At 42.7% G+C, this 27,316-nt stretch overlaps 2 protein-coding genes across 2 annotated transcripts in view; both read left to right on the top strand.

The window, feature by feature from the left end:
• The first annotated feature begins 1,743 nt into the window (after positions 1-1,743).
• On the top strand, positions 1,744-13,692 carry ZNF75D (zinc finger protein 75D). Its single transcript, XM_055438098.2, has 6 exons — positions 1,744-1,884; positions 4,023-4,547; positions 5,715-5,904; positions 6,615-6,706; positions 7,036-7,162; positions 12,752-13,692. The coding sequence occupies exons 2-6, from the start codon at positions 4,101-4,103 to the stop codon at positions 13,459-13,461; spliced, it is 1,566 nt and encodes a 521-aa protein (XP_055294073.2). The 5' UTR covers positions 1,744-1,884; positions 4,023-4,100; the 3' UTR covers positions 13,462-13,692.
• The window catches only part of ZNF449 (zinc finger protein 449), a 52,233-nt gene continuing 26,669 nt past the window's right edge, over positions 1,753-27,316 (top strand). Inside the window, exon 1 of the mRNA XM_088834132.1 lies at positions 1,753-1,884. The gene's annotated coding sequence lies outside the window, so the exon portion shown is untranslated. The remainder of the gene's footprint in view (positions 1,885-27,316) is intronic.

The following is a 27,316-nucleotide window of genomic DNA, read 5'->3' as shown; positions in this document are numbered from 1 at the left end:
GCTGAAAGGTAAGCCTGGGAATTATCCAGAAGCGACAATGCTCGGACTTCTCTTCCATTGACATAAAACCTTCGGTTGAAAATGCCTGACCTCAGGAACACAGCTTTGAAAGAATCATTCTGAAAACGACTCCCTGGTGAAGCAAACATCTTTACTAGTTTACAATCACAGATAATGCACTGTGTCCTCTCACATTTTTGGGCAGCTTTGCTCTGCAAATAAGGATTAACCTTATCGTCTGAGTGTAATCTTAGTTTGCATGTTAAAAGGCAGACAGGCGCTCATTGTTTATTTTCCTCCTTGGGATGCAGATCTCTAATATCCTTGCCAGAGTAGTTTCTCACACTGATTTTCACACTGACGTCAGTTTCATCTCCACTGTACAACTGAGCTACACAGTTTCTCCTCTTCAATTCTTATAGATAACTTTTGTCCAAATGGCTCAATACTAGGTAAACAATGAAAGTTTGGAGACACTGACAACCCGAGATATCCGGGTTCTTAGAAAGATACCTTCTCCAAAGAACTATGCTAAGCACTACAGGACGTGTACGATGAAACAAGATTCCTGTCCTTCAGGGAAGCATAATATAGTAGCAAAAGCATGGAGTATGACAAAAGGAGACCAAAATTGGTCTAAAATCTGCCACCTGTAATCCACGTGACTCTGCGGACGCCGCGTCCTATATCTGAATTTCTTTATATGTCAAAGAGAAATATAAATGGAAGGGACACCATGAGATTACAACCTACCTAACCTGAAGACTCTTGAGAGCCCCTTGTACTGCAAGGAGATCCAACCAGTCCATTCTAAAGGAGATCAATCCTGGGTGTTCATTGGAAGGACTGATGCTAAGGCTGAAACTACAATACTTTGGCCACCTCATGCGACGAGTTGACTCACTGGAAAAGACTCTGATGCTGGGAAATGTTGGGGGCGGGAGGAGAAGGGGACGACCGAGAATGAGATGGCTGGATGGCATGACCGACTGTGGACATGAGTTTGAGTGAACTCCGGGAGTTGGTGATGGACAGGGAGGCCTGGCGTGCTGTGATTCATGGGGTCGCGGAGAGTCGGACACGACTGAGCGACTGAACTGAACAAGAATAAACAATAATAGTTGGAAAGCACGTGCCCACAAACCAGAAAAGGATTTTAAAACTATCAGGGACTGCTGCTCCTGATCCAGCGAGGGGTCTGGCCAGGAGGACCAAAAGCCTCTTAACTCGAGTCCCAGGACAAGCCTAGTGATGACTTTCAGAGATAGGGGTCCTAACCAGGCGAACTTCCCAGTAGAAAAGGCCACCGGCTGTTGGAATGCGATGCAGTAGTAATCTGGACGCAAGACACGCGACAAGTCGGGGGGTCCGAGATCGCGGCGCCAGGCGTCAGCCTGCTACAACGCTCGCAGGAGACAGCCTCCTTCGCGGCGCCGCTAGGACTCCCGTGAGCCTGAGACTCGGTGATCTGAACTGTCTTTTTTTTTTCTGCATCCGGGGCTGAACCCAGGATGCTGCGGACCTGCGGGACACTTCCGGACTCCCGCGCGTGCGACTCCGCAGGTGGAGGGAGGGCGGTGATGGGCGTGGCTGTCACGCAGCCACCGGAAGCGCATTTTCCTTTTCCGGTCGGCGCCCGGCCCACAGCACGCGACCCCAAAATGGCGAGCCGGGGTACGGTCTCAAGGCGCTAGAGGGATTGCGCCAGGGACTGAACTTCCAAGGCCCCTGAGCTCCCGGGGCCTCGCGCCTTCCCGACACCGTTCCCGGAGGCGCGGGAACCCGGACCTGCCTTCCTCCCCGCGACGACGTGAGGTGTGGTGACTTCATAGCCGAGCCCAGAAAGAGGGAAGTGGCGTCCACAGAAGCCAGAGCTGGGTGGAGGTAATCGAGAAGCTGATTTTCCCTCTGGGTTTGGTCAGGAGACCCCCGAGAGATACCGAGGGATACCCTTAGAGATACCTCACGTGTCAGCTGCGTTGCGGTGAGCGGGGGTGGGGGGAAGGGCAGAAGTTAGCCGGGGCGCAACCTTTTCGTTTTCGCTGTGGCTTCTCTGCCGGGCGGCGGGTCGGTCTGAGAACCGGCGGGACCTGTTCTTGAGAATGCCGGTACTCAGGCAGGCACCTCCAGCCACATCTAACCACCAGAAGCAAACTTTTGTACACTGTGTGCAAATAAAACCGAGGGATGCTGTTGAAGTTGACTCGGAGGCTGCTGGTGTGTTGAGAGCTTCTGGTACTTTCGACTCAGAAGGTGTAGGTGGGGCATAGGGCAGTAAGGCCTACCAGTGCACCCAGCGAAACTTGCCCGTTTCTGCTGGCTTATGAGCATATTACTGGTGAAAGTGAAAGTCGCTCAGTTGTGTCCAATTCTTTTCGAATACAGTCCATGGAATTCTCCAGGCCAGAATACTGGAGTGGGTAGCGTTTCCCTTCTCCAGGGGATCTTCCCAACTCAGGGATTGAACCTAGGTCTCCCACATTGTGGGCGGGTTCTTTACCAGCTGAGCCACAAGGGAAACCCAAGAATATTGGAGTGGGTAGCCTATCCCTTCTCCCGGAGAAGGCAATGGCAAGCCACTCCAGTACTCTTGCCTAGAAAATCTCATGGATGGAGGAGCCTGGTAGGCTGCAGTCCGTGGGGTCGCTATGGGTCGGACACGACTGAGCGACTTCACTTTCACTTTTCACTTTCACACATTGGAGAAGGAAATGGCAACCCACTCCAGTGTTCTTGCCTGGAGAATCCCAGGGACAGGGGAGCTTGGTGGGCTTCCGTCTATGGGGTCACACAGAGTCGGACACGACTGAAGTGACTTAGCAGCAGCAGCAGCAGCAGCCTATCCCTTCTACATCAGATCTTCCCGGCCTAGGAATCAAACTGGGGTCTCCTGCATTGCAGGCGGATTCTTTACTAACTGAGCTATCAGGGAAGCTCCGAGAAAGGGGTCATTTCAGCCTCCAAGACATTCGTTTCTGCTGACAGAGAAATGCAGGAAGTGTCCCTGTGCCTTTCGAGCCTAGATAGGCAGCAGGAACCCACCATTTCTTTGAATACCTGTAGCTTCCTTGAAAGAGCTTTGTTGTTGTTTCTCTTGGATCACCTCTGAGAAAATCAGACTCTCAAGGCAATCCTCAGCCTTGCTTAAAAATCTCTATGACCCTGAGGAAATGTAAAGTCAAGACAAGGGTTACCTTTTCTAGGATCTTTCTTGTTTCCGAAGAACCTTAATCGTCACTGTTTCTCCTTTTTTTTTTTTTAACAGTGTGACGTTTGGATATCTTGTAAACAAAACCAGCTGTCAGTTTTTCTAGTAAAGTGAGCAGAAATTTTCATACATAGGTAGAAAGGGGCACACTGACCTTTATAGGTGTTCCCAGGAGGTGCCAAAGAAGCAGTGTTGATGCCCTCTGATGGCTTAGTGGGGGGAAACTTGCTGAAAGGAATAAGGTTACTTTTTCTCTAATTCTTTTCTGATCTGGGAGTCTCAGTTTCCCTTCCAGTATTAATATGATGGAAAAGAGAGTATAGGTATTCCATGAAGCAAAGGAATCAGTCTGCATAAGAAGATGAAGGGACAGAGAAGTTGTCCCTCATCTCACTGAAGATAAGAAACTGGAATGATCTATTAAAATGTAGAGAAAGTCAAATACCCCCGTTTATAAAGGTGGGACAGGAAGTGCACAGATTAAGTATTGGATAATATCAAAGTTCCTTTTAGCAAATGCATGCAAGTTTTTCCATCCATCAACCATAAAGAAAAAGTGATGAACTAACATTTGTCTTTCCAGAGCTGTAAATGCGTTTCAAAGCTGGGTGACAAAGGAAAGGGTGAAAACATGTCCTGAGTCTTGAGTCTTCAGGAGTGGCAGTTAATTTTAAAGAGGAGGCAGAGCAGTTACTTTCTGTTCCTTCTTTTCTGATAACTTTCTGTTCCTTCTTCTCGGATAACTACAAATAGGAAATGTGTGTCATGTGGCTTTCTTCTTGATGTGTACTTTTTTTTTCCTCCCCTCTCTCAGTGCCCTTGGGGAGAAGATCCACTCATTGGTTTTGTACCAAACCTGACAAGGCCTCAGTTATCAGGTGGCCCCAGGAGGATGTCACAAGTAGGAGAAAAACTGTGCCTAGAGCAAATAATGATGAGCCATGTGAAGGCGAATGCATGCTTGTACCCACATGTGGAGGTTTTGCAGGGGACTAAGAGGTCTGTGAAAGAGAGTTCCGATAAGAGTAAGAAATCCAGCCCACAGATGGGCAGTCTTAGTCCTGAGAGTGCTCGCCAGCACTTCCGGAGCTTCTATTATCATGGCACACCTGGACCGTGTGAGGCTGTCAGCCAACTGCAGGAATTATGCTGTCAGTGGCTGAGGCCAGAGATCCACTCAAAAGAGCAAATCTTGGAATTGCTGGTGCTGGAGCAGTTCCTGGACGTTCTGCCCAGTCATATCCAGAACTGGGTGCAGAAGTATCATCCACAGAGCATCAAAGAGGCTGTGGCCCTGGTAGACCGCTTTCAGAGAGAATCTGGTGGAATAAGCAATGAGGTGAGCAGAAAGATTCCTTACATGTACACTGTGAAAGAGGGTGAAAGTGGGGGGCAATAATTGGAGAATGAGATGGATTAAGTCACTCTTCTGTTGTTCCTTTAGAATAACTAAGTGCAATCTGAAATCACAGACTTGCAGTGACAGCTTCCAGGTTTGGGAGTTCCTGAGAATCTTTTCCTGGCCTTAGAAAAAAGAAATGCATTTTGCCCTCTTTAGGGCCAGGGTGAATTGAAGGTGGTGGGCCTGGCCTAGCATAGCCAAGGAGACAGGACTTAGCAGCCAAAAAATAAAAGGCAAGAAAATGCTAGGAAGGGAGAAAAAAAAATCTCTGAATGCAGGGTTTTAAAGGTCAAAGGCAGGAGAGAGTAGCAGCCAAAGTATAAATCAAACCTTTCTGGGGAGACTGCAAAGAAAGAGAAAAGGGAAACAAGGATCAGAAAGAAGAAAAAAGCTAACAGAAAAATGGAGAAAATCTGAATGCTGAGGGGTGGTGCTCTCTGGACTGGGAACACACATCTCAGGGCCAGGAGAAAAGAGCCTCCATGGCCTTCCTTCATGCTTTGCCTTGGCCTTGCTGGTGAGTGGGTAACCACGTCTGCTCTGGGGAGATGGCAGCATACTTCCTCTCCTTGAGAGCCCACCTTGAGGAGCACAAGTGTCTTATACACCTGAAGTGTATGGAGGAAAGTTGAATCCAGCTCTTCCCCCATTTTTTCCTCTGCTGCATCCCCTTTCTCCATGAAATTGTTCCCTGGACGTGGGAGGATTGGAAAATCTAACTGACAGAAAACCCTTTTTTATTCATTTTCTTATTCTTTAGAGAAAACTAGAAAAGTCCACTAAATCAAGGATCCAAATCTAGAAGGCAAGAGAGTGGAGGCAGTGAGAGAACAGGCATCCTGCCCCTACCCTGCTCTTGGCCTGAGCCGTGGCTGTCTGAGGAGGTGTGGAGGCCAGAGGCAGTCATAGCTTCTCTCATTTTAATCTGATTTTCCCAGATCATGTGTACAGTTCCTTATGAGAAAATCATGGTGCAATATCTCTTCATTTTTAAAAATTACTTCCTTACACACTCCCCAAACCTGGACTCTACTCTTGTTTGTTCTTCCATCACCACCCCAAAACCAAAAGCTCTTTGATAATGAGGATGGGGATTATTTCTAGGTCACAGCCCATGAACTGGGAAAGGACACAGTGCCCTTGGGAGGAACAGCAGTGGCCCCAGGCTTTAAGTGGAAGCCAGCAGAGCCCCAACCAATGGGTGTGTTCGAGAAAGAATGTTGGAATATATACCAAATACTGCAAGAGCCGGGCTGGAATACTCACAAAGAAACCCAGCCTGTGTCTGAAAGAGGTGAGGAGTTTCATCATAATTATCTTCTCCTGGGAGCTGTGATAGAATTGGTTTAGGTAGCATGTCATGGGAATTTTCCAGGTGCCCAGTCATGCTTTCAGTTAGGATGTCTTTCTAGTGGGAGTACAGTAGGTCAGTGGTAGGTGAAGGTGAAGGTCATTCTGGGGTACAGAAGCATCCAAACCACAGAAGCCTGGTATTCACAATGTGGACCTTTCTCTATAGAAATTTGAGAGGAGAGAAGAAGGTAGAGCAGGGACAAGGGGGGATCATCTCACCGTTAGAAGTTAGAGGAGAAATTGGGATCAGAAATGGGCTGTCAGTGGCAGAATGGGAAGAGAATTGTATACCAGGAAAATAATGAAATCTCCCATGTTTCCCACCATACACTGGAGAACCTGAGGTTTTAATTTTCAAACACCTCTAATGCTTGCCCAGCTCAGTGAACAGTTTCTTTAATGAGAGGAAAAACAATGGATTTCCTTTTATTTAATGAAAACTGGGAACCAATTCTATGGCGTGGTGGCTTTTTGGTTCTATTTTACAAGGAGAAGGCCACTTCTGGTGCACATGTGCGAGTATGTGCAAGCACGTGCACACACTCATGTGAAGGTGAGCTGTCTTTACTGAAGGAGTCCTAAACTGTAGAAATTGGCTTGGGGTATTCATAAACAGAAAAAACATTTTTTTTTCTGGCTGCTTCCCCACAGCTGTGCCAGATGAAGAGACTCTAACCTTTTGTGAGCAGAAAAGCACCCCAAGCTGGAAGATGGCATCTGAGCTCACCTTGCCTGAGTCCCAGGTGAGCTGTACTTTACAAGCTTTCTCAGGCAGCCCTAATGTGGCCTTGTCTGCTTTTCTGTGCTGCCCATGATCCTACCTTACACAGCAGGTGCTCTGAGGCACATTAGCCCCAGGAGTTCCCTAGGCAACTAGGATTGGCGCTGTGGGATTGGGCACCTCCAAAGCTGTGTACTGATCTCTTTGGCATCTGTTATGTTATCTCACTTCTTTTCCCTTGAATCTTCTCTTAACTTTTTTGGTAACTGGCCTCCCATGTAATTCAGAGATGAGTGATAGGACGGCTTCTGTTGTAGCGAGTACTGAACTACAACTTACTCTCTTCTTTAGAAGCCGTTGACATTTGAAGATGTGGCCTTGTATTTTTCCGAGGAAGAATGGCAAATAATGGACCCTAATCAGAAGACCCTCTACATTGATGTAATGCAGGAAGTCTATGAGACTGTCACCTCTCTAGGTAAAGAGTCTTCCTTTCCTTTGTACAGCAGTTGAGCAATCTGTTACATCCTCAGTTCATGGAAAATGCACCTCTGTGAGAGTGTCCCAGTGTCCCAGCAGTGGGTTGGTTCTCAGCTTGATGGTGTGAGGGAAAGGGAAGGCAGATCCAGATTGCCTGGAGGACTTTTTACAAATACACATCTTTCTCCTAAGTAGACTGCTTGATCTATCATACTCTTGCCCTACCCTGCAAGCCCACTCTTTCCAGATCGTTTCCATGTCAGTAGAAAGCACAGTTTACCCAGTTCAGGCCCCAAACCTCTCAGTTATCCTTTTTTCCAGTCCTTTTGTTAAACCCTACCCACCAGCCAATCAGTGAGCAAGTACTCTTAGCTCTGTTTTCAAAATAGGTCCTGAATACAACCATGTCTCAATCTCTTCTGCTCTTACCATCCTGGTCTCAGCCACCTCATCTCTAACCAGGTCTGCTGGAATACCACAGGACTTCCAGTCCCACGACGTTTCCATGTGTCCTTAGGTTTAGTTCCTAGCTTCCTCATTGCACATCCACCCACAGCCACAGTAGAATATAAAGAAGATACTGAGTTTAAGGTTCCACCCATTTAAATGTTTGGGGTAAATAAAAGTTACTTGCTTTTTCTGAAAATAGTCTGGAATTTAGATGGCAGTCCATGACCTCCAAGTTTTATTCTCAGAGCATTATCATTGCACCCTAAACTTAAAGTGATCTGTTTAGCACAAGGGCAAGAACCATAGACCCAACGTCCCTAAGAGTTCAAGGACATTCTTGGAGAGTCTCTTTGAGGTAAATGTACATACAGGAAGAGGAGAAAATTCCTTAACAGGAGCCTTTATAAGGGCTTAACATTTTTAAGATTTTGTTCCTATATATTTTTAAAAATTAATCTCTTTACTGACTTATTTGTAGACTCATATGCATATTTAAAATGTAATACAAAGAACCCATATACACTTTACCTATTTTCCCTCAATGATAACTTTTGCAAAAGTATATAATATCACAACCAGGATAATAAAATGGGTACAGTCCACTGACCTTGTTCATATTTCCATTTTTTCTTGTATTCATTTGTGGGTGTGTATGTATTTAGTTCTATAAGGTTTTATCACATGTGGAGGTTTGTGTATTCACCACCCCAATCAAGATACATTACCACAAGGATCCTTCCTGTTGCCCTTTTATCAGTATAACAATGCACACTTCCCTCCCACACCCTACCTTATCACCAACCTATGCCAACTACTGATCTGCTTACAGTTTTTAAATTTTGCCATTTCAAAAATATATGATTAGAGTCATAAAATACGTAGCTTTGGGAGATTAACTTTTCTCCTTCACAATAATTCCCTGGAAATTCGTCTAAGCTATTGTGTGTATCAGTAGTTCATTCATTTTTACTGCTGAGAAGCGTTCCATAATATTGATAAACCACAATTTGTTTAACCATTCATCCATTGAAAGATATTTTTGCTGTCTTCAGTCTTGGGCTATTGCAAATAAAGCTGCCATGAACATTCCTGTACAGAATTTTGTGTAGAGACGGTAAGTTTTCGTTTCTTTGGGACAGAGAATGAAATAGTGAAATTGCTGTTTCATATGGTAATTAGATGTTTAACGCTAAACTATTTTTCAGAGTGGCTGCATCATTTTACCTTCCTAGCCAGCAATGGATGTGATCCAATTTCTCCACATTCTTGCCATTGTTTAATAGTATTACCATTAAAAAAAAATTTGGCCTTCTGTTAAGTATGTAATGTTATCTCATTGTGGCTTGGACTTGCATTTTGCTAATAGCTAATGATGTAGTTTTTCATGTGCTTATTTGCCATCTTTATATTATCTTCAGTGAAACGGCCTTTGCCGTGGTTTTCATTAGGTTGTTTTTTAACTGTTGAATTTTGAGAGTTCTTTTACAGATTGTTGTGTGCTTTCTTGGGTGTATGGTTTGCAAGTAGTTTTCCCAAGTCTGTATATTTTTCTTTTTATCCTCTTCCCATGGGTTTCCACAGAGTAAGTTTTTTATTTTGATGCCCAATTTTTCATTTTTCTTTTTACTGATTGTATTTATACTATCAGGGCTAGCCATAGATCCCTAAAATTTTCTATGTTTTTCCTAAAAGTTTTTTAAGTTTGCATTTAAGTCTGTGATTCATATTGAGTTGATTCTATATAAGATATGAAATTTAGGTTGACGTTCATTTGTTTTTTTGCCTATGTAAGTCCAGTTGCTTCAGCCTTGTTTATTGAAAACGCTGGCCTTCCTCCATTGAATTGCTTTTGCACTTTTGTCAAAATCAGTTGGGCATATTGTGTATCTGTTTTGTTCCATCGAGTTATGTGTCTATCCCTCTACCAATATTGCATTGTCTTGATTACTGTAGCTATACAATATAGAAAGCCTAAATCAGATAGAGTCTTTCTTCCTACTTTATTCTTTTGTCAAGATAAATTTTATTTTAAGCTATGCTAGGGCCTGTTCCTTTCCATGTAAGTTTTAGAATAAGCTTATCTATAGGAAACTTTTTTGGAATTTTGCTAGAAATTACATTAAACTATGTTAATTTGAGGAGGATTGATACCTTTACTGTGTTGATTTTTTCCAAACAATGAACACAGTATGTTTGTTCAAGTTTTCTTTGATTTCTTTCATCATTTAAAAATTTTTATTTATTTATTTATTTGGCTGCACTGGGTCTTTATTGTGGTGTGCAGGCTTCTCTAGTTACAGCTCGAGGGCTCTCTAGTTGCAGCGTGCTAGCTTCATTGCCCCGGGGGCATGTGGGATTTTAGTCCCCCAACCAGGGATCAAACCTGGGTCCCCTGCATTGGAAGGTGGATTCTTAACCACTGGACCACCAGGAAAGTCCCATCACCAACTTTTTGATAGAGAAAAAAATTTATTTTATTTATGTTTTTGTTGGAGTATAGTTGTTCATCTACTTTTTATAATTTTCAGTGTGCAGATCCTCTATATGTTTGCCAAGTATATGCAGAAGCATTTAATTTTCATTGGCACAACTGTAAATGGTGTTATTTTAAATTTTTGTTAAAACAAATGTTCACTGTTTTTGTATAGGTATGCCTCTAATTTTATGTTTTCCTCTTTTATCCTGTGACCCTACTGAACTTGCTTATTAGTTCTAAGAATGTTTTTTTTTTTTTTGGAAAATTTCTTGGGATTTTTATACATAGTCACATGATCTACAGTGCTTTTATTTATTTTTTTTACCTTGTTGCAATAGGTCCAACTTCTGGTACAATGTTGAATAAGAATGGTGAGAGCAAGCATCCTTTCCTTCTTTCCAATTTTATCATGGAAACGTTATGTCTTTCACTATTACATGTGATGTTAGTGCAGGGCTTTTACTGATACTTTATCAAGTTGATATTATTCCTAACTTTCCTAGTGTTTTTATTCATTTATTTTTGGCTGTGCTGGGTCTTCGTTGCAGCACTCGGGATCTTTAGTTGAAGCATGTGAACTCTTAGTTGTGGCATACAAATTTTTAGTTGCGTCATTTCAGGATCTAGTTCCCTGACCAGGAATTGAACCTGGGCCCCTTGTATTGGGAATGTGGAGTCTTAGCCACTGGTCCACCAGGGAAGTCCCTCTTGAGTTTTTTTTTTTTTTATCGTTAATGGATGTAGGGTTTGTCAAATACTTTTCTGTGTTAGTTAATGGGATTATGATCTTTTAAAGCTTGTTGATACATAGTGGGTTATGTTGATTGATTTCAAATATCTAAATTCTACTTGATCATGGTATATAATGCTTACATATTGTTACATTCAGATTGCCAATATTTTGTTGAGGATTTTTGTGTTGAAGTTCATGGGAGCTGTTAGTCTGTAGTTTTCCTTTTTGGTACTGTCTTTGTGTGATATTGTTATCAGGGTAAATACTGGCCTTATGAATGATTTGGGTAATATTTCTTCTTTTCTGGAAGAGATGATATAAAAGTGATGTTAATTGTATACATATTTTGTAGAATCATCCAGTAACACTATATGAACCTGGAGATGTCTGTTTTGGCAGCTTTTTAAATATGAATTCAATTTTTAATTTTCAGAGTGCTATTCAGATTATCTATTTCACACTGGTTGAATTCCGGTAGTTTGTAGATTTTGAGAAATTCACCCATTTCCCCCTAACTTTTAAAATTTGTGAACATAAATCGGATATAGTATTCCCTTATTATCTCTTTAATTGCTGCAGAATGTATAGTGATAGACCCAATTTCCTTCCTGATATGGATGGTTTGCATCTTCTTTCATTTTTGCCCAAGTTAATACAGGTTTATCAATTTTATTAATTTTTTGAGGAGCAAGTTTTTTGTTTAATTTCTGCTGTGATCTTGATTATTCCTTTCTTCAACTTTTATTTTTCTTTTTTTCTAGTTTCTTGATGTAGAAACTTAGATTATTTATTTGAGAGCTTTCCTCTTTTCTGTTTTGTGCCTTTAGGGCTATACATTTTTCCTCTGAGCATTCCTATAGTTGCATTCCACATATTTTGATATATTATAATTTCATTTTCATTTAATTATGTATTTTTAAATTTCCCTTGAGACTTTCTCTTTAATGGGTTATTTAGAAGTATATTTCCATTTGTTTCCATATATTTTAGATTTTTCTATTGTCTTTCTGGTTTTGATTACCAATCTGATTCCATTTTTGTCAGATTGCGTTTTCTCAATCAAGTTGTGATTTTTTTTTTTTTTTTTGGTTCTGGGTGTGCTGTGTGATTTATTTTTTGTATCCTGATCACTTTGTCTATTACATTAGAAGAGTGTGGGTCCTATTTAAATATTTTAATGGGCAGTCACTCTGTTTTAGTTTAGAATGTAAGTTCTTTCCTACTTTGTGGAATATGTGTCTAGTGACAGCTTAATTTCAGAGCCTTTATGGTATTATTTTGGTCTCCTTGATTTATGTGGTACTGCTGGGATTCCCCTATGCTCCTGCTCATGCTGCCAAAGAGTGAGGAATGAGGACGATCTTTACTTAGGCTAGAGTATCTCTCAGTGGGAATCTCTGACCCACAGGGATGAAGAGGCTTCCTGGGGCAGGCTGCTAGTGGCTGGTTAGCTAGGTCCGTCTTGCTAGTTCTGCATGACAAATCTGATGTCTCCGACTGGAGTTCTGGTGTTGTCAGAAGGTTTCCCATTTCAGATTGGGGGTGGAGTAAGCCTAATCAGGTAGCCTTCTGTTGCTCAGTTGAGATTTGGAAAACACTAGATCTGGGTTGCCTACATTTTTGGATGTGGGGATGTAAGATACCTACTGTGTTACTCTTCTAGTCCTGGGATCCCAAACCATTTTGCCTTCCTCTTTCCACTTTTTAGAATTCTCTGTTCATTGTATCTTGCATTCTTGAATGGATTTGTTGCTGTGCCCAGCAAGGAGGACCAGGGAGAAATGGGTCTGTGCCATTTTGTCCAGAGTGGACCAAAAATCCCTTGTTCCTATATTTTTAAAAAGCTGTCAGCATTGATTTTTCTTTCCATGCCTACAGTTTTCTTGTTCTGGGAAACAGATGGCTGATTCTTCTGTTTATTCCAACAGGGTTAAAGCTCAAAAATGACACTGGAAATGACCCACCTGTATCTCTTTCTGCATTAGAAATACAACCATCAGGATGCAAAGTATTAAGAAAGGCCAGAATGAAAGTTGCTCAGACAACAATGGGCAATGAAAATCCCAGTGGTACATGCAGTGTACGGAAACGACATCGTGCTTTTCCAGGGAGGAAAAGAAGGAAACTTAAAACCTGTAAACAAGAGCTTCCAAAACTTGTGGATCTTCACGGGAAAGGCTATGCGGGAGAGAAACCTTTTAAATGTCAGGAGTGTGGAAAAAGCTTCAGAGTTAGCTCCGACCTTATTAAACACCAGAGAATTCATACTGAAGAGAAACCCTATAAATGTCAACAATGTGATAAGCGGTTTAGATGGAGTTCAGATCTTAATAAGCACTTATTGGCACACCAAGGAATTAAACCATATAGATGCTCATGGTGTGGAAAAAGCTTTAGTCATAACACAAATCTACACACACACCTAAGAATTCACACTGGAGAGAAGCCCTTTAAATGTTATGAATGTGGGAAAAGATTCATTCAGAATTCCCACCTTATTAAACACCAGAGAACCCACACGGGTGAGCAGCCTTATACTTGTAGCATATGCAGGAGAAATTTTAGCAGGCGTTCAAGCCTTCTTAGACACCAGAAACTCCACAGGAGAAGGGAATCATGTCCAGTGTCTCCAGTCTGAGGAAGGTCACCATTTAGAGCTAGATCCTGGATGGGAAAGAGTGCATAATGTTGAGGTAGCCAATGATAGGAATCTATCATCAACAATGTTTTTAGGAGGGGCACATGGGATGTTTCACAAAAAGGAATCTAAACTCTCTCTTTTATGTAGCATTGTATCTTCAGTGCCTACCACCAATACCTGGAAAATTCTTTATAAATAAAAGAATGGAATCATTCTTGTATATCTGAAGTTACCTGTTTGTATCAGTCTGGTTACTCAGCCTCCCCATCCTCCATGATCTAAATTCTTCCAGTATCAGGTACTCAGCAAATATATGATGGCGAGGAATCCTACTCCCATTCTTTCTCAGGAGAGATGGATCATAAGAGTATTCAGTTTCTCTGAAGGGAGCTCAGAAGTTTGAGACAGTATCTGTGGCTATCATCCTATCTACATGAACAGCCTAAGCCCAGGGTTCAGGGAACTGTATCCTGAAACAGGAAGAGGAGTTTCAGTGTGTGCCCTGGGAGAAGTACCCCCATTCTAGTTGCCTCTCCCCTGAACACCCACTACTGCAGTGTTTTCTGTCAAGGAATTCCAGCATTAAGCAAAGGCCTAGGGGCCTTGGAAGCACTTGATACCTTCCTGCTGAGCCTTTGACACTGAGGTATTTAGACTGAAATGATGAAGGAGGCAGCCTGGGCTCTCATCCGAGTACCTGTCTGTAGAAGGCATAGGGCATGTGAGTGGCCTTTTTTTTAACTTTCATTATATGGACTGGAAGACTTTCAAGTTGATGCCGCCCTGCTCCAGGATCTAACAGGAGGCCAATTTGTATGGCTGTTCAGGCATTGCTTCATACGTATGGATGCTTTGCAGGAAGATCTGGAGATTTTGCAAACTGATTTATTCAGAATGGTAAGGAGAGCCCTGTGGCCTCATGGTTTTGTAGCCTCGGTGAACACTGGATGCTAGGAGGGGAGGTCCAGTCAGAGCAGGAAAGTGATGGCTCACTGAAAGCCAGATCAGACAGAAACTGGTTTGTTCATGTTGGGATTTTAGTTCGTGGACCAGGGATCAAAGCTGTGCCCCCTGCAGTGGAAGCGTGGTGTCCTAACCACTGAACAGCCAAGAGAGTCCATGTGTAGCATTTAGAAGAGATGGACTCAAAAATTGAAGGAAGTACTGTGTAGATGGAGCCAGCAATTATTGCCCATTCACCAAAGTTCCTGAGAACAGGTTGGCAAAAGGGCACTCCATCTTCCCAAAACTGCTGTCCCCACTCACAACACTTGTAGCTTCAGAGTTCCTATTGCAGGTTCTCGTCTATACTAACATTCCCAGGAGAGGTGAAAAACAGGAAATGTGGGTCTTCTTTTAGAGATTAGTTTTTTTTTTTAATTGGAGGAAAATTGTTTTACAATGTTATATTGGTTTCTGCTGTACAACAATGCAGATCAGCCGTAAGTATACATATTTCACCTCCCTCTTGAGCCTCCCTCCCCTCCCCCATCCCTGCCCTCTAGGTCATCACAGAGCACCTGGCTGGGCTCCATGTTATACAGCAACTTCTCACCTGCTATAGAGATCAGTTTTTTTTTAAAGGCATAAATGGCAGGAAGACCTTTTAGATGTAAATGGAAACAGGAAGAGGATTGGGAATTCCTGGTTCCAAGTTCAGATATTCCACTGCTCCAGGAAGAAAGGACATTCTTGTCCTAGTGGAATAGAATGTAGAAGTTGGGTCTCCTGGCTGACTCATTAGTACCTATTCTTCCCTTTCAACCCTCTGCCATGGCTTCGCAGGGCCCCCTTCCCCATGCGTCTTGACCACTCATATCAGCCCTCACAATCTCAGAAAAAGAAGTGGGCACTAAGGGAAGAAATGGCAGGATGGAGTGAAGGAGAGATGTCATCCTGCTTCATACTCACAAGCCATCTCCCGGCATGTGGCTAAAGAGGCGAGAACTCCGATGCTTTTCTGAGGACAACGGAGACATCATACAAAATCCAGGGGACTGGAGATGCAGACTGGATATTCATTCAGGGGACAAAATGGAGAGGCCACTTAAGATCCCACAGGCAGAGATGGCACTGAAGAGACGAAAGATGACCAGAGCCAGGTGTGAGGGCTGTGGACTTCTTCCACCACTGTGCTCCGACTCACAGCAAGTGAGGGATATCAGGGAAAAGATGGGCTGAGAATGGAGCCAGGAGAGCAGCAGGCAGTGGTCTTTTGCCCTCCAATCTCTGTGATGCCTGAGGTTGGGAGTCAAGGCCTCAGGGAGCAGAGTGCCACTGCCCACTGTGACCAAGGTACCAGGACCTGTCCTCCTGTGCAGGTCAGTTCATGCAAGACATGTCTCTTCAACTTCCGCCCAGAAAACAGTGATGTGGCTGCTACCAAAGAGCCTGTGGGGGGTCCTTTCCAGCCCTTCTCCCATCCCTTCTTCCTCAATCACCGCCTTGCTCCCTTGGCCATGGCCATGCCTGCTTCAGCCACCACCAATTGTGAGTGTAAATTGTTCCTCTGTCCCCAGGGGAATGGGCACAGTGACTGAGAATGGGCAGGGAGAGAAGAAAACAAATTATGGTCTTGGCGATGTCAGATTCAAATGCTCTCTTTGCTACCTCTTCTCTCTAGTGTTTGAAAAACATGAGATGTTAGGTTGTTGGTCACCATGATGACCCTGTTGGGGTGGGATGGAGAAGCTATTCCTAATGTGAAGGAGGGGACTCCCTACAAAATCCTGTCCCAGGCTGAGTGGCCAGACATAGTGGCTGTGAAGGCCATCCATTCCTGTCACTGTCTTTGCCTTCTTCCCTCCCTCTGCCACCTGATCCTTCCTACTGTCATGGGCCAGGCAAGGGATGCAGCTGTGGACAAAGTGAAGGGGAAGGAGGGCCGTCCTCCCGAGGATCAACCGTCATGAGCATGTGAGGAGGAAAGGAGTGGTGGTGAGCGCCTGTCACCTCTTGATCTTCCAGACCACCTGGGGGAAGGAGGGAGGGAGGAGGCCAAGCCAGCTCTGGGAAGCAGTTCTGCTCCAGGGTTGGCATCTCAGGTGAACTAGAGAGAAAGAGCCAGGAAACGCCAAGAGAGGTTTCCCTCATCCATCCTTAGGCTCTGATGTGTGGCCGGGGTGACAGGAAAGAACTGACTCCAACCCCTGGGCTGCAGACACCTCAGAGGAACTTGAGTTTGGTGACAGATCTCACGACTGAGAGTGTTCTCTCTTCAGGTAGTACCCATATATCTGCCATCCCCAGGCCTCCCTTGGGGAGGCCCTTAGCTTCCCTAACAGGTGTTATTCTGGGTTTTCTTCTTAACCTTATGCCCCATTCACTGAAGTGTCAGCACCATAATTTTGGGCATTCCCCATGCTGGAGCCAGTGCAGGTTCTCACATAAAGTTGAGGAAGTACAGGCACAAGCTATCTGTGCATTGTGTGTGTGTGTGTGCGTGTGAAAAGTAAACTTAAAGGGAAACATCTAATCCCTTACCAAGACTGAAAACTAGTCATCTTAACTTTGTCTATTGTTTGCTTTTAAGGAATAGTTAGGGAGTTTGGGATGGACATGTATGCACTGCTGTATTTAAAATGGATAACCAACAAGGACCTACTGCAGAGCACAGGGAACTCTGTTCAATGTTGTGTGGCAGCCTGGATGGCAGGGGAGTCTGGGGGAGAATGGATACATGTGTATGCATATGTCTGAGTCCCTGGGCTATGCACCTGAAACTATTACACATTATTAATCGGCTATACCCCAAAAGAAAAGTTAAAAAAAGCCCTTCTTAAAACAGGTAAGCAGGAATGTGAGCTGAGAGAAATGTAACAGCAGGGGGCACTCTATGTTGATCATATTCTGCTTTGTCCAGCCCTTACTCCCACAGATCCTGACACAGTGGGTGAAACCTTTCTGTAAATTCACAACAATGGAGGAAATTCTCAGGTCTTCAGGCTCAGTGGACACAGGCCTACCCAGGCCCAGGCTCCTAATGGTCCTTGTACAAAGACTCGCCCCTCCCTTGCCAACGCCTTTCTGCCCGTTGTGCTGGCCAGGGCCCCTCTGGGAGCAGGCATCCCCACGGGATAGATCAGCATGAAAACAATATATCTTCCCTTCAGTGGTCTTTGACAAGTCTGGGAAGCAAGGCTTCCTTATCTGTGGTCCATGGATGAGTTCAAAGGACTTTCAAAATTCTGAGTATGTGGGCATTTCTCTGAGAAGCTAAGTGGTAACTTTTTGGAGTTATTGAAAGTCTTCGTGACCCCTGAGCCTTTAGGCACAATTACTACTGCAGTTACTTAAAGCTGTGTCCCTGACTCCTCAAGTCTTGTAGTGCATTAAGGCTGAAGGGCCCTTGGAAAAGCCAGGGAGACCATTCCCCTGGTTTTACAGAATAGGCAACTGGAGCTTAGGTGGTTTCCTTTCCAGGGTTTTGAGGCAGAGAGGGAATAGAGTCTCCCAAGCCTCAAGCCTTGAGACTAAGTTCCCTCTCTCCACACATCACAGTACCTTCACCCTGGCAGTGGCATCTCAGGAAGTGTCATCACTTTCAAAAGGTGATCTCTTGGCTATCTCCCATGGGACTAGGAATTCATTTTTAGTAGTGGTCTGTTTTGTTATTGCTTCCCAGGTGGCTCAGTGGTAAAGAATCTGCCTGCCAATGCAGGAGATATAAGGGAGACAGGTTCGATCGCTGGGTCAGGAAGATCCCCTGGAGGAGGGCATGGCAACCCACTCCAGTATTATCGCCTGGGAAATCCCATGGACAAAGGAGCCTGGTGGGCTACAACCCATGGGGTTGCAAAGACTTGGACACAGCTCAGTGACTAAACAGCAACAATATCCTTGCACAGGCAGGTCCAAAATCCTCTGATAAAGGAGAACACTCTCCAGAAGTTGGGGGTGCTACAGTTCCCTAGCCCCACCAGTCAGCAGAAACCTGGGTGCTCGAGGCCCAGAGAGGCCTCTTGGAGATGCTGTCTGAGGAGCTACCTCTGATGAGTCCTTTAGTCCAACAGGCTGCAAACCAAGGTTCACTTATGCCTGGGGGGGCACCCGAAGACTGCCCAAGGGAGACTGGGGCACAGATAGTTTTAAAGGAATCTATTTCTGGGGCCTCCTTGGTGGTCCAGTGGTCAAGACTCTGCACTTCTAATACAGGGGGTGAGGATTCGATCCCTGAATAGGGAACTAAGATTTCACCTAGTGTGGCAAAAAATAAAAGAATCTATTTCCGAATCCTTAGTTTCATATCTTTTTCTTTCTAAACCTGATCTGGGGAGACCCAAATGACAGTATTCTGTTCCCACCTTCCCTTCTCCTCAAGCCTCCCACAACCCTCCCCTGCCCTGACCTCACCATGGTACCCCACCCCAGAGTGAAAAGTGTTTGAGGAGCCAAAGAAGCCTCATTATTAGTGCTGTTGGAATCTTGGTGAAGAAATCATCACCTGCCCCAAGGTCATGAAGATATTTTCCCATGTTTTCATTTACAAGTTGTATTATTTTACTTTATATATTTAGATCTATAATTCATCTGGAATTGATTTCTTAAACAAAATGTGGCATATCCATTCAATGGATAATTATCTAGCCAAAAAAAGAATGAAATATTGACACATGTATAATGTGCTGCTGCTGCTGCTGCTAAGTCGCTTCAGTTGTGTCTGACTCTGTGCGACCTCATAGACGGCAGCCCACCAGGCTCCTCTGCCCATGGGATTTTCCAGGCAAGAGTACTGGAGTGGGGTGCCATTGCCTTCTCCGATGTATAATATGAATGAACCTCAAAAAACAATATGCTAAATAAATCAGGCACCAAAGGTCACATATGATTCCACTTACTTGAAATAGCCAGTAGAGGTAAACCCATAGAGACAGAAAGCAGATAAATTTTCCAGAGCCTGAGGAGGCTGGAGTTTGGGTTGATGAGATTGTTTTCAAAGTTGATGAATGTCATGGATGCACAGCATAGTGAACGTACCAAGTGCTACTAAACTGTAGCATTTTTTGAGGTACACTTTTTGAGGTCCATCAGTGTTGTAGCATGTGTTAGTTCCTCATTTCTTTTTATAGCTGGATTAGATTCCATTGAATAGATAGGCGTATTTTGTATCCATTCTTTCACTGAAGGACATTAGGGGTATTTTGATCTTTTGGCTATTGTGAATAGTACCATATGAATATTCATGTACATGTATTTGTTTGGATGCCTCTTTTCAAAATAGGGATTCCCTAGTGGCTCAAATGGTAAAGAATCAGCTTGCAATGAAGGAGACTGGGTTCGATCCCTGGGTCAGGAAAATCCCCTCGAGAAGGGAATGGCTACCCACTCCAATATTCTTGCCTGGAGAATCCCATGGACAGAGGAGGCTGACAGTCTCCTCAAAATAACTGAAAGTACCAATTCTTTTAGGTATATACCTAAGAATAGAATTCCTTGGCCACATGGTAGTTGTATGTTTAACTTTCTGAGCAAACTCCAAATGGTTTTCCACAGCATATGCACCATTTTACATTCTCACCATCCAAGTACAAAGGTTCCAATTTCTCCACGTCTTCACCAAGTCTTGTTAATGTCCATTTATTTTTCATTATAGCCATTCTAGTGGATGTGAGGTTGTACATATCATTGTGGTTTTGATTAGATTTCCCCAATGACTAATAATTGAGCATCTTTTCATGTGCTTGTTGGCCATATGTGTATATTCTTTGAAGAAATGTCTGTTTGAGCCCTTTGCCAATTTTTAATTGGGTTGTTTGTCTTTTTGCAGTTTGTTATTTATATATTCTGTTTATTTTTATTTATTATTTATATATTCTGTTATCTATTATTATATGTAATAGTTATTTTTACATATTCTATATATAATAAATAATAGTTATTTATATATTCTGGATGCTTGAACCTTATCCTGTATGTGATTTGCAAATATTTTCTCCCATTCTGGAGAAATGCATCACTTTCTTGCACAAAAGTTTTTACTTTCATGAAGTCCTATTTTTTTAAATTGCTTATAATTTTGGTGCTATATCTAAAAACCATTGTCAAACACAAGGTAATTATTTGACCTATGTTTTCCTCAGAATTTTTATGTTTTAGCTCTAACATTTAGGTCTTTGATCCATTTTGAGTTAATTTTTGGTTGTAAGGTAGGGGTCCAACTTCAGACTTCTTCATGTGGATATACAATTTTCCCAACACTATTTTTTGAAGAGCCTATTTTTCCTCATCGAATGATTCTGACACCCTTGTCAAGAATCATTTGACAGTAGATGTATGGGCTTGTTTCTGAACTCTCAATTTTATTTCATTTGTCTATATGTCTGTCTTTATGCCAGTACCATACTGATTTGATTACTATAGCTTTATGACAAATTTTGAAAAAATCAGAAAGTGGGGGTCCTCCAATATTGTTCCTCCTTTTCCATGTTCTTTTGATTATTGGCATGTCTTGCAATTCCATAGGAATTTTAGGGTTGGCTCTTCTGTTTCTGCAAAAAGGGCTGTTGAAATTTTTATAGAGATCATATTGAGTTTATAGATTGCTTTGTGTAGTATTGTCATTCTATCAATCTTTCAATCCATGAACACAAATACTTTGCATAATCAAAGAAGGAATTACTTTGATGATTAACGTCTGTTTAAAAATGCAGATTTTAAGTAGATAAACATCAGGTAGATCTGGGTGGGCCATATTCCAGGCCTTGTGAAATCCACTATAAGACCAATTGTAAAGAAGGCAGAGAAGAAAAAGGTAATAGGCAAGAAACTTCTAATTGCATATTAATTACTTGATCATATGTAATATTTACTATGCCTGGAAAGCATCTCCAAAAGGTATATACTGTAATGACTGAATGGTATTGATTTGGTTAGTGTTTTCATTTGCAACAGCATCTCTCCAATACTAAATAAGCTTATTCTAAAATTTTAAGTTCTAACTAATATTTTAAGAAATATTAGACTCGATTATACTTACCAAAGGAACATTAATATTTTCCTTTGTGTTAAATATGGATTTAGACTTTTACTTAAAAAAGAATTAATGTGATCAAACTGATTAATTCCAGTCATCATTGTTGTGTCATACCTAGTACCAATCAGTCTCTGAAACTTTTGCTTCTGTCTTCCCTGTCATGGCATGGTTGCTAGTCAATGTACTCAGTTGAATTTGGGGGCAGACCACTAGGAGGCTTCACAAAAGCCATAAAAGTTCCTTTCCTCAGGTGGCCCTGGCATTCTAGGAGCTCTGGGTCTGCATAATGGCTCATTCTGGTAACTGTGTGTAAGGATGATCCCAGGGCAGGGTACACTTATGTCCTTGTACATTTAACTTATAATTTGCACATGGCTGTACACAACTGGCAGGAAATTACAGACACAGAGGGTCAGCATTTCCACATATTTTGGTGGAGGGGGTGGAATTCAACCCATAACACCTGTTTTAATTTATATTGGACTGTATTAACTATTTTATGTGAGATTGAAGTTTCAAGGTCTTCCATTTTATAGAGCCAATTGTGTTAAAGACTTTATTTTTCATTAAATCAGAGCATATTTTAGGGTAATGGGCTATGGGGGAATTTATGCAAGGCAACAGTTCTGATGGTTACAGCGAGGCATAGTTTTGGCCTCTATTTTTGTGTTTGGTAACTCTCTCCTAAGAGTATAATAGGTTCCTTTTTAAAATTTAGTGAATTCATTGGAAAGAATGATGCTGAAGCTGAAACTCTGGTACTTTGGCCACCTGATGCAAAGAGCTGACTCATTTGAAAAGATCCTGATGCTGGGAAAGATTGAAGGCGGGAGGAGAAGGGGACAATAGAGGATGAGATGGTTGGATGGCATCACTGACTCAATGAACAAGAGTTTGAGGAAGCTCTAGGAGTTGGTGATGGACAGGGAGGCCTGGCGTGCTGCAGTTCATGAGGTCGCAAAGAGTCAGACACGACTGAGCGACTAAACTGAACTGAACTGAGTAAGAGTAGATGCACTCTTTCAGCGAGGTTAATCTTGAATTTTTATAGTCTTCCAGAACCTGAGCTTAAAATTATTAGCATCTTCTAAGAGCTGTTTAGTCATCTAGACAAGAGCTTTCCAAATGATACTGCCAAAGCATATTGAATGTATATGTACATATGTACATTGACTCCCCGCCAATCCTAGAATCACTGAATCCTAAAGCCTAGTGTGCTTGTGTACTAAGCATCTTGTCATTTTCTGTGCATGCCATTTTATGAAAACGTGTGAGAGGCATTGAATCTGATCTTGTCTTTGATTATCCCATTGGAATAACTGATAGTGAATCTTAGGATACAGATTCTTAGCCTTGGGATGTGAGGAGTTTCTAAACAAAATTTTTGTATTTGAGGTGAGAGCAAAGGCATCTTTTATTACGGAGCGAGGAAGGTGTGCTTTGGGCTCCAGTTCGCATTTACATTTCTGATATACACACAGAGTGGGTCTGGTCTGCAGTGTTAGTGTTGCTAATGCCACCAAAAATCATTGGTGTATATTTGAAATGGGAGTATATCATTCTGCTTATCCTGTATATATGCCTTCAGTTTGTTAAAATTTTATTGTACTCTTTATTCATCTAGTATAAGATCTTGTGAGATGATTTCCTAATTGACCTCCCTCTCACAGTTGCTTATAAGGATTTAATAAATGAACATTTTGCTGACTTGAAAAAAATAAAAATAAAAAAAAAATAAAATTTAGTGAAGACCCCCAGGTATAACTGTGTTTGTTTCCTCAGCCTGGTGCTGATTAAGGCTATGAAGCTTTGCCAATTGGTGCATGTGAACAGATCCTAAAGTTAATTTAGAACCTATATTGTAGAGGTACAAAAGCCAATTAGTATAATTTAATCTTTTGTTGAATAAAAATTCTTTTAGTAAATTTTAGATTTTAAATTGGGTAAAACATTGGAAGGACTGATGCTAAAGCTGAAACTGCAATACTTTGGCCACCTCATGAGATATGTTGACTCACTGGAAAAGACTCTGATGCTGGGAGGGATTGGGGGTGGGAGGAGATGGGGACGACAGAGAATGAAATGGCTGGATGGCATCACTGACTCGATGGACATGAGTTTGAGTGAACTCCGGGAGTTGGTGATGGACAGGGAGGCCTGGCGTGCTGTGATTCATGGGGTCGCAGAGAGTCGGACACGACTGAGCAACTAAACTGAACTGAACTGAATGGACCTCTATTTTAATTTTTTGTCCTCTTCACTATCCAATGTTTTGTTTTTTTGAACAGTTACTGGATACTTCCAGGGTCCAATCTATCCTGATCAACCCCAAATTTGGTTTAGATATCAAGACTGATGATGCCACACATGCATTAAAGCACAGCCATGAAATTAAAAGACGCTTACTCCTTGGAAGGAAAGTTATGATCAACCTTGATAATATATTAAAAAGCAGAGACATTACTTTGCCAACAAAGGTCTGTCTAGTCAAGGCTATGGTTTTTCCCGTGGTCATGTATGGATGTGAGAGTTGGACTGTGAAGAAAGCTGATCGCCGAAGAATTGATGCTTTTGAACTGTGGTGTTGGAGAAGACTCTTGAGAGTCCCTTGGACTGCAAGGAGATCCAACCAGTCCATTCTAAGGGAGATTGATCCTGGGTGTTCATTGGAAGGACTGATGCTAAAGCTGAAACTGCAATACTTTGGCCACCTCATGCGACGAGTTGACTCACTGGAAAAGACTCTGATGCTGGGAAGGGTTGGGGGCGGGAGGAGAAGGGGACGACCGAGAATGAGATGGCTGGATGGCATGACCGACTCTGTGGACATGAGTTTGAGTGAACTCCGGGAGTTGGTGATGGACAGGGAGGCCTGGCGTGCTGTGATTCGTGGGGTCACGGAGAGTCGGACACGACTGAGCGACTGAACTGAACTGAATTGAACTGAACAGGGTTACTACTGACATATTGAGGCTTTCTCGAGAGAACAGGGCAGCCTCCGTAGGCAGATGTGAAAATGGCTTGAGTGAATACGGAAAGAAAATTGACTTTGGGGCTTTATTGGGCCTAGGAGATAGAGCTGGGGTGAGGGATTTTGCTACCACTGGATGAGGCTGGCATGGTTTGAGCTTCTGGCTTGCATCAAAGGAGGGAATATGTGTCCCAAATCTTCTTTAAGATGATATGGTCCATATATACAATGGAATATTACTCAGCAATAAAAAATAATGAAATAATGCCATTTACAGCAATATGGATGGACCTAGAGATTGTCATACTGAGTGAAGTAAGTCAGAAAGAGAAAGACAAATATTGTATATTGCTCACATGCAGAATCTTTAAAATATGATACAAATGAACTTATTTACAAAACAGAAACAGACTCACAGACTTAAAGAATGAATTTATGCTTACCAAGGGGGAAGGATAAGGGAGAGATAGACTGGGAGTTTTGGGTGGACATGTACACACTGCTATATTTAAAATAGATAACCAACAAGGACCTACCGTATAGCACAGGAAACTGTTCAATTTTATGTTACAACCTAAAGGGGGAAAGAATTTGAAAAAGAATTGATACGTATTTTAAAAAGTTGTAATAAGAGGGAGGAATTGGGAAATATATTCCACAATGAATGCATAATCCATGTACACAAAATGCTAAATAATAACTAGTTAAAAATAGACACATAAAAAAGGAGGGAATACTCAGGTGCTCTTATCAGCTTGCCCACACATGTCGGAAGAAGGGGAAGGGGTAGTAGCAGGGCTTGAAATCTGTCAGCAAACATTAACACTGAAGTGATATCCTTTGCTATCAACATTTTCTTGACAAACTCTGGGATGGGAGCAATTATGATCTTCACTTTACAGATGAAGAAATGTGACTTAAATTGAATCCTCAATGTGAAGGGATTTGAACATACATTTATTTTATGTCAATCAGTGTTTGTGTCTTTGATATAAGGTAAAGTGGGGGAGCATTTGCACTAACAAGTTGATTTCCAAAGCAAGTGAACAGAGTGTTATTATGTCTGGATTCTTGTAAATTAATGAAAAATGTTGTACTAATTGTTTACAGTATACAATTACCCTTTAAATTTCAGGATGTTACTGCTGGTATATGAATCCTTATTCCATTTGGACACAAAGCTCACCTTTACATCAGTGCCTTGTACTACATTCATGAAAATGTCCTGGCCTGAGGGCACATGTCCCTCTCTGCCACCAGCAACACTATAGACATAGACCATAGTTGGTGTGTCTGTAGGCTGTGTGACTTCATGGTCTTGTGCCTGACTTGGGGCAGTGACTCCTTAATCAGGGACTAATGAGCACTGTTAGTAACACCAGCAGCAGTGCTTCTGGCCTAGATGCCCAGACTGGCTCACATCTTGGTCACAGACAGACCTCGGGATCCCCAGCCCCAGTGAGAACTGGAATTGAGCTCATGCATGGCTGCAAGAGTAGATGTCCTAGCTCTCTGGGACTATGGCCCATGCTGAGTTATTCCAGAAATGCTTCTCAAAGATTGTAGTGGAACTTTCAGGGATACAAATGGAATGTTCTCTCTTGAGAGAATACAACTAATTGCATAACCAAGGACTTGACCATCAGCATGACGTTGAGACCAGCTTGAAACTCAGGAGCCCCGCCCCTTCAGATACTGTGAGGAGCGTGAACTTTGCCTTGCGCCAAGACCTCTTCTTTGGAAATGGGACAAAGAGGAGGGGAACAGTGTCACTGGGGAGGTGAACTTTGAAGGGATTCAATATACAGTGTATCCAACTAAGGCTGCATCAAATCGTTGTGGCTGAGATGACCACAATGATGAATGCTAAGGTCATCCGAGCACTCCCTGTGTGCTAGGCACTGTTCTGAGCACTTCAGTAGTATCATCTCATTCAATCCTCACAACTCGAAAGGAAGGAAGTGTTGTTGTCCTCTTACCTTTACAGAGGGGGAACCAATGGATCAGAGAGTTTAAAGGACTTGTCCAAGTTCCTACAGAACTGGCACTGGAAATTAAACAGCCTGCCTTCTGAGCTTGTACTCTTAAACACTACTATGTGCAGCAACATTTTCCTAATGTGGGCAAATGGTAGTCACATAACTTTTACCCAGCAGGGCTGGGGTTCATCAAGCCAATTCATTTTGTGATGGCAGCTAAAGATGCTACATTAGCTAAATGTATCTCAATGTTTTACCACGGAGGTTATTCTGAGAGACCACGTTTTTCACAGGAGTAACCATTGGTCTGGAAGGGAGAGCAAAAAAGGGGAAGAAAATGATTTTTTCCCTTCTCCCACTACCTTTCTCTAAGTCCTAGTACCTGATTGGTTAGGCACCAAGAGGAGTCATGGTGACTCACAATGGCTCAGAACACTCTGGTCACGTGCAATGGTAAGATCTGACCAGGCTGCCACCACCTGAGTTACTCCATGTTCAGGCCTGAATACAGTGAATTAGAGGTGCTGGAAGACAGGGCAGACCATCACCTATGTTTGAGTACCATCTTTGTATCTGTTCCCTAGACAATCAGTTCTCTTGTCTTAAGCTCTTTCTTTTTATTTATTTTTGGTAGCTTTTTTTTTAAAATTATTTATGTGGTTGTGTTAGTTAAAGCAGCCTGGCTCTTTATGGCAGTGCACAGGCTTCTATAGTTGTGGTGGGTGGGCTTCTCTCTAGTTGGGGCCTGTGGGTTCCAGAGTGCATTTGCTCAGTAGTTGTGGCATGTGGGTTTAGTTACCCCGCAGTATGTGGGATCTTCGTTCCATGACCAGGGATCAAATCCCTGTCCCCTACATTGGAAGTCCTGACTCTTCCTTGACTTGAGCAAAATCTCTCTGTAAAAACTTCTCCCATGGGAGGAATTACAAA

Source organism: Moschus berezovskii, chromosome X, assembly GCF_049115385.1.
Source record: "Moschus berezovskii isolate FMDL1 chromosome X, NW_MosBer_1.0, whole genome shotgun sequence".
In the NCBI taxonomy this organism is placed as follows: Eukaryota; Metazoa; Chordata; class Mammalia; order Artiodactyla; family Moschidae; genus Moschus; species Moschus berezovskii.
Note: the sequence above shows the minus strand (reverse complement) of the source record. Positions and strands in the feature narration are given on the sequence as shown.

What these genes read in the sequence shown, in the direction of transcription:
- ZNF75D (XM_055438098.2), top strand. Translation starts at nt 4,101, where the DNA reads ATGTCACAAGTAGGAGAAAAACTGTGCCTAGAGCAAATAATGATGAGC. An exon ending in CCAGCCTGTGTCTGAAAGAG is followed by an intron (nt 5,905 to 6,614) that starts GTGAGGAGTTTC and finishes GCTTCCCCACAG; the next exon opens with CTGTGCCAGATGAAGAGACT. An exon ending in TGAGACTGTCACCTCTCTAG is followed by an intron (nt 7,163 to 12,751) that starts GTAAAGAGTCTT and finishes TTATTCCAACAG; the next exon opens with GGTTAAAGCTCAAAAATGAC.